The 7,126-nt window shown below is 44.1% G+C and overlaps 1 protein-coding gene across 1 annotated transcript; it reads right to left on the reverse strand.

The window, feature by feature from the left end:
- Positions 1-1,867, reverse strand: junbb (JunB proto-oncogene, AP-1 transcription factor subunit b). Its single transcript, XM_005926699.3, has one exon. It carries the CDS (start codon positions 1,511-1,513, stop codon positions 524-526), a length of 990 nt encoding a protein of 329 aa, XP_005926761.1. The 5' UTR covers positions 1,514-1,867; the 3' UTR covers positions 1-523.
- Between the last annotated feature and the right edge of the window lie 5,259 nt (positions 1,868-7,126).

Here is a 7,126-nt window from a genome sequence, read left to right on the forward strand (position 1 = left end):
TTTCATTTTTCATTTTTGAGACACTTTACTTAAATATACAACACAAATTATTTTTTTTAAAAAGAGACACTGTAAACATTGGACATCATCAGTTTGTCTGGATCAACCGGACACATGAAATAATTTACACAATGAATAAATGCAGCCAACAAACAAAAAACTAAACAAAATGAAAAAGGAAGATGGTACAAAGTAAAACAAATAATCGTTCCCATTTTCTACCATTAGTAAACCCGACTTATGGGCATGTGCGCCCACTGTGTTGCTCAGTGTCTGCTCAGTTTGGATGCTGCCCTGGATTCTAGGGTTGAATGGTCCTGTGAGGAGTGTCCAGCATCCGGAAGTACCATTACAATCAGTCTTTTCACCCTAAAACAGCCTTCAGTATCGTCCACACCTAGCCCTCGGCCCTGTGATGCTGACTACACACGAGCCGGTAATTCCAGTGCTGCGCATGCAGAACATGACTCCAGTGTTATCACTTTTCAGTCATTTTTTTTCTTCTTAGTAGTCTCTGGTGTTTTTAGAACGCCTCCAGCTTGCTCGTGAGCATCAGCTGGCAGCCGCTGCTCACGTGTGTCAGGACCTTCTGTTTGAGCTGAGCCACCTGATCCCGGAGCACCGACGCCGTGTTGGAGAGCCCCGCGTTGTCGTTCTTCAAAACTTTCACCTTCTCCTCCAGCCGGGCGATGCGCTCGAGCTTGCGCCTCCGGCATTTGGTAGCGGCTAGTCGGTTCCTCAGCCTCTTGCGCTCCGCCTTGATCCTCTCCTGGGTCTCCAGGTCAATCGGGGACATCGGAGGCGAGCCGTCGCTGCTGAGGAGGTCGGGCACGGTCTGAGGCTCCTCTTTCAGAGAGACCAGCCGCTGCGGATGGAGTCCGGAGACGGGGAGGGTATGCTGGAAAGCATGCGCGCCGTGCGTCGAGCTCTGCTGGTGGTGGCTCTGCTGGTGCGGCGGCAGGTAGCTGATGGTGGCTGTGGGGTAGCTGGATGATGAAGATAAGTTTGTGTTCGGGCAGTAGGCGTTCAGTGTTGTGTAGATGGGGGGCTCGGGCTGCAAGGCGGAGCCGAAGACGCTAGAGGCCGCCGGCGAACACGTCGTAACTCCACCGGCTCCGATGGACACGTTAGGGGGGGGCATCTGGTTCATCTTGTGGAGCTCGTCCAGTGCTTTCACAAAACCCTCAGCGAAGCCCTCCTGCTCATCGGTGATGCCCCGGTTGTAGAAGTACTGGCCCGGGGTGGGAGTGGTGATCACACCGTTACTGTTTTGGATGATGAGCTTCTCGAGCTCTGGGGATGCGAGCTTCAGGGACCCCACGTCTTGCTGGCCCCCGTGGTACAGGTCTGTCTCGGCTCTCAGCTGGGATTTCAGGTTGCGATAGGGCTCTGTCAAGTTCAAATTCATATTCTGCTTTAGCAGTTTGCAGTCGTGCATTGGCGCGTCTGAGTGGCCGTAAGCCGACAGAAAAGAGTCGTCATGATAAAAAGGCTGTTCCATCTTTGTAGACATAAAGTCGTAGGAAAAAAGTGAGCTTACCGGCCGCTTACAGAAACACAGTCTCTGGGTAATCAACAAAAGTCAGTGTCAGCAGAGAGCATGCATCAAATCGGGCACTTGTAGTCTCTCTTAAACAGTGTTTCCAAATTAAAAAAAAAAGGAAAATCACTCGAGGATGGAGAGCAAAGGAAACAAACTAGTGAAAGTCCAGCAAGAGTTCAGTATCAGCGGATTTCAAAAGTCTTTCCCGGAGCCTGTTTGCTGTGGTTTTTTCCTTCAAATCCTGTGAAACAAAACTTCTTTCTCGCAATTCCTATTTGCCGCTGTGTTTGTCTTGGTGCTTGTTGAGGTGTGTTCAGGCGGGTTCATGTGCGCCGTTTTATATACGGTGCTTCGTTGTCATTGGACAGAGTCTGTGTCTCCGCGCCCATCGAGTGCGTCGTCAAGTGACGCTAATGCCGGGAAGAGGCGACTGTAAACAAGCCTGTAGGCAAGAGAGCGCTCCGAGGAGGGCTCGCAGCGGAGACCGATGTCAGAAATAGAAAAGTCCGATGCATTTATGCACGACTTTGCGCGTTTATGGGCTGAATCAGTGGTTGTTGGGTAAGCGAGGAGGTGAGATTATTCCGTTAGAGCAAGTCGCTGCTTTTCTAATCCATTTGTAGGTTCTTTAATGTGTCTTAAAACTGCGTTAAATGCGCCAGTTTGGGTTCATTTTATGTCATTATAGCTTCATGGGATGCCCATTAGTTCACGCGCAATCTGTTGTTGGATCCATTGGGTATGAAATATACAACAAACATCAGCTGTTTACTGCAATCGGTCCCATGGAGGAAGTCGAGACTCCTTATATGGGCACACTGACGTATAAGTTCCTCTTCTGGACAACCGGGAAGCCAGGCCCACTCCAGGCCTCATTCCAGCAGCATTCCTGCTCCAGTCTAAATCCATGTGGCTAGGCAAGTTAGGGACTTTCTGCCTCAAACGATAAGTTCAGTTCTTCTAGAAAAATAACATTAATTATTTAATATGAACCATCTTTTAAAAATCAAAATAAACATCCTAACTTATGTTAATATTCATATATTTTTGGGGGGTGCTCACAGGTATTGATATGATATATTCAAATGATTTGACTGCTCCACTTCTAAGTGACGCCTGAAAGCACACAGCAGTGACACACATCAGCAGAGCAGAAAACTGTGATCAGCCACAGAGCAAACACTTCCTCCTGTAGTAATCTGATAGGATGCTGATGTTGGCCATGTCGCCTGAAGTAAACAGCTTTGATCATGAAATAGAGGAAACTGAGGAAATTCTGTCCAACACAGCCAAAGAGGGGGGATTACACCGGGCAAGATTCACAAATAATGTTTTACCCTTTTGATGTCAGAAGGCCATTAAAAAAAACACCCTTTTTTTCTTCTTCTTTTTTTTGTTTAGATTTACAAGTAGAGTTGCTGTGATTTGCTCGGTAGGATCTGGTGTTGAGAGAAAAGAAATATGATTCCTCAATAGAGCACCTGTCTCAGTAGCAGAGAAGGAAACCTTTGTCTCCTGTTTGTACTTCTTCCAACGCCCACACAATCAAGCACCACTGCCTTCACTACTGTATCCCACATCCCTCTACACACAAATCAAGTCAGGTAGGATGCTTTGCAAAATCCTCTGGCTGCTCCTGAGGGATGAATCTCTGAGCTTGTGTACTGAAGACAAGGCCGTGGCAGAATGTATATTACAATAACAGAAGCATATAACAAAAACTGGTTCTCGAATCTTCATCAACATGTGCAGATGATCAGTGTGACAAACCGCCTATAACCCTATCAAATATTCACACCACCCACCATGCTCCAGATGTGTTCCCATTAAAAGGATTATAAAATAGATATTACTTAACAATTAATAAAGGCAGGTATTGTCTCCTGAAGTGCTTCGAGGAAGAATTTTCAAACTTGGCACAAACATCCGTTTGGACTCAAGGTTCACCTGATTTGAATTTGGCAATCTCGCAAAAACACATTCTTGGCCAAAACTCAAGAATTCTAAGGTGAAATATTAAATGGCACACAAATGTCTGATGGGATGCTATTCTGACATTTAATTTCTAAAAGGTCAGAGGTCAGCCTCAGTGTGAGATCATAACCTCTAATCTTTCAGTTTCGTGATTCAGGAACAGAAAGGGAGACTGCAACTGCATTTCCGATTTGGTCAGATATTCAGACGTGGACGTGAAGTTTGGTGCCAAAAGTGTCAAATTCCTTTGAATATGTTACTATTTATATGTGCTTGGACAGACCTGAATTTAAACTGAAACTTGACTTGTTGAAAGAGACATACAACCACAACACACTTATGTATATATATAATTTTTTTTTTTCCATTTTTACATCTACCAGGCAGCAACCTCCAGGGCTCAGAAAGAATGACAGTGCAGAAATGCAGTTCCTTTAATGGCCACTTGAGGCGCTTTCTAAAAGTGACCCAATCTCCATAAACCTCCATGTTAAAATACCCAGCTTACAACATTAAAAACCATCCTGGTATAACGAAGGGCACTAGTCTTTATGGAGACTTTCCACATAAATAACATCTGTACTGTTAAGTTTTTTCATAACGCATCCGTTTGCATTATGAAAGTTATGACAGCTCATATTAATGAGTGTACTAGCATTGGCAGCTTTAGCTAACAGCTTTCTTGTGTTCGCTGTTCATGTCATTTTAAAGAAGTTTTAATGGAACTGCCTGATAAATAATATTGCCTTCTGTAAGGTAAGGACCGTGCAAGTTTTTGGTAAGAAAAATAATAGCATTTTAATTGTTCATATCTGCAGTTTGGTAACCAAGTGAGCTAGCTTTAGCAGCTCATGTTGAATTTGAGAAATGTTTATCTTGGGACGCGCCCACTGTGCGTCACAAGGGTTTTTTTCAACCGTTTTTTTCACTTGAAGTGACCGAATGTCATTGACTTTCTGTGGTCTCAGGTTTCCAGTTAGCTGCTAGTCACTTCCTGTGTGGACACACTCAGCTTTAAGCTGAGACTTTAACAGGCAGTCTAAAATCAGTGATCTGTGACTACTTCTTAAATCTGGAAAAGGTGGATGTTTCACCCATTTATCCATCGTAGTAAGATAGCTGTTTCTATTTATTGTTATTTAATAAATGTATAGATTTATTTCTATATAGAACAGTTTATGCGTCACATTAACACAAACCTTTATTATTGCAATTATCAACCATTTGCTTACTCTTACTCTTATCACTTTTCCCTCCATTCATTTGCTCCTGCTTCTCCGCTTCAGGGTCACGGGGAGGCTGGAGCCTACTCCAGCTGTTAAAGGGAGAGAGGTAGGTCACACCTGGAGAGGTCGCAAATCTGTCACAGGGCCAAAACAAAGACATAGACAACCATTCGCACTCACTTTCACAGCTACGGCCTATTTTGAATCACCAGTTAACCTAACCCCATGCTTTTTTTTTTGGACTGTGAGTGGAAGTACCTGGAGACAACCCAGAACATCCAAACTCCCAGGGCCCCAGCCAGATGGTGGATTCAAACCCAGGACCTTAGCTTGCTGTGAGGGGACAGCAAGCTAACCCCTGCTCTCAGTTTTCCATCTGTTAGTTAAAACAGAGTTAATTAGCCGAACTTTCCCACGAGCATGCCTGGAAAAGTATAAGTTTACACCTTGGTGGTTTAGGCTGTGCTGTGTAACAAAAACAAAACCCAGCACAAGAATTACACAAGAGTACAGTCATATTTGTATATTTCAAAACAAGCACAGCCACACCTTTGATTATTTAATCTGTGACTTTCTCATCCACAGAATACCTCTCAGTGTATTTCCGACCTGTGCCAGAGCAGGGGGAAGGGGCTGGATCAAGCTTTCAACAGGTTTTCCCTTTGGATATGAATAGTGACAGCCACCACCCTGTAATACTATGTACTTACCTTTTAAAAACTCATCGTCCGTGTTGTTTAGGCCTAAAGCGGAGAGAGCTTTTAAACCTGTCACAGAAAGGAGAACGTTTACCATTGACAGCCGTTTGCTATATTCTTGACATGACTGGGAAAGTTAACTGAAATCACTACTTTTAGGTTCTCCATGCCTGATTGTAATTACCTCATCTCAGGTTATTTGCTGGTATTCAGAACAACTATTTTAACTCTATGCCTTTTTGTGAGTATCCATGGGAATATGGCTAAACAGAGGAAAACAACAATTCCTGGCAGTGTCTTGCCTCCACTTTGCCACCTCCCTTATAAATTCTGTCCTCTGTGCAGCTGCCTGTTTCTGATGCTCTGCTGTTGCTTGGGTTTAGGTTTTATTCAGCACTGAGGTTTGAGGTTGACCACACTTCCAGTGACATTTTGGCACAGAACAACAGCACAGGGTCCAGAGCGGTGAGTGTTTACGGGAACACTCGTGAGGTGGCACCGTGCCATCCTGCCAAATGTTAGTCAAAAGCACTAATGTTTGCTAAGCAGTGGGAGAGACAAACGTGTGAACGTTGCGACAGATGTCTAATATGGGATTTTGTTTCTGCTCAGAACAATCTCTATTAATCACCGCCCTCAATTCTAAACAGAAGAGCTGTGAAATTTGGGTCGATTTAGCTCTAAGCGATGACGTGGTGATTAGTTGAAGGGATCAGGTTGCATCTTTTGCAAAAACAATAAAAATCTTTTTAAAAAACGTGTCCGACATCTTAGTCACATCTTGATTAGTCACATCTCTGTTTAGTCTGTTTAGATTGTGAGTTCTTCTGTGTACTCTAGTATAGAAATTCCTTCAAGTTCTGCTTTTTTTTTTGTACAGGAGGTCTACTAATACCCCCAAACCAGCTCTACGATTTAGTGTTCATATTTTTTTATGCATATTTTTGGGCAAACTTTCAAAGAGTTCCAGGGCAGGACGAGCTGCTTGGCAACAGACTCGGTTTAAACAGTCAGGATCACATGGATGACTGCCAAAACCAACTGAGTGTTACCTGCTCGGGCTCCTGGGTGAGTTTGGGAAAGGCAAAGCCTGAGGGTGGGAGGAAGCTGTTTACGGTAAGAATAAGAAAAGTGTATGTGTCTTAAGTATGTGTGTGTGTGTGTGTGTGTGTGTGTGTGAACAAGCACGTATATCACTCAGGGTGGAGTATGAGTGTGTGGTGTTTTTTTAACCACAATGTGAACATCTGTAAGAAGGGAGGCTATAACAAAGACTAAGGTGTTCGCAGTGAAAATCTTCAGATTTGTGATTTTGACTGAAAGTCATTTTTGTGCATTTGAAATATTTGATTCAGTAGATGTGTATCTATGCAGATTTCTAGATATATTTTTGCATTATTAGTGCACAAATCTTACCTTGGATAATCCCCATAATTTCTTCACCCTATAAACTCTGTCCTTCAACAGAGCAGGCTTTCACAATAAGCCTACTTATTGTGAGGACTGAGCTCTCCTCACCTCCTCCTCTCAAACTGTCCCATTGTCCCTCGCCACCTCTGCACAACTCTTCTTTTGTCAGAGCCGGGCTGCCAGCCTACTTGTCGTCTGCTTCTCCGCAACGTGTCGTCCTTTTGGTTGGGCGAGATGGCTCCGTCTATGTGACTCACAGAAGACAGGGCAGCAGG

This window comes from Haplochromis burtoni, unplaced genomic scaffold (genome assembly GCF_018398535.1).
Source record: "Haplochromis burtoni strain Fernald_Lab_line unplaced genomic scaffold, NCSU_Asbu1 Contig_45, whole genome shotgun sequence".
Classification (NCBI taxonomy): Eukaryota; Metazoa; Chordata; class Actinopteri; order Cichliformes; family Cichlidae; genus Haplochromis; species Haplochromis burtoni.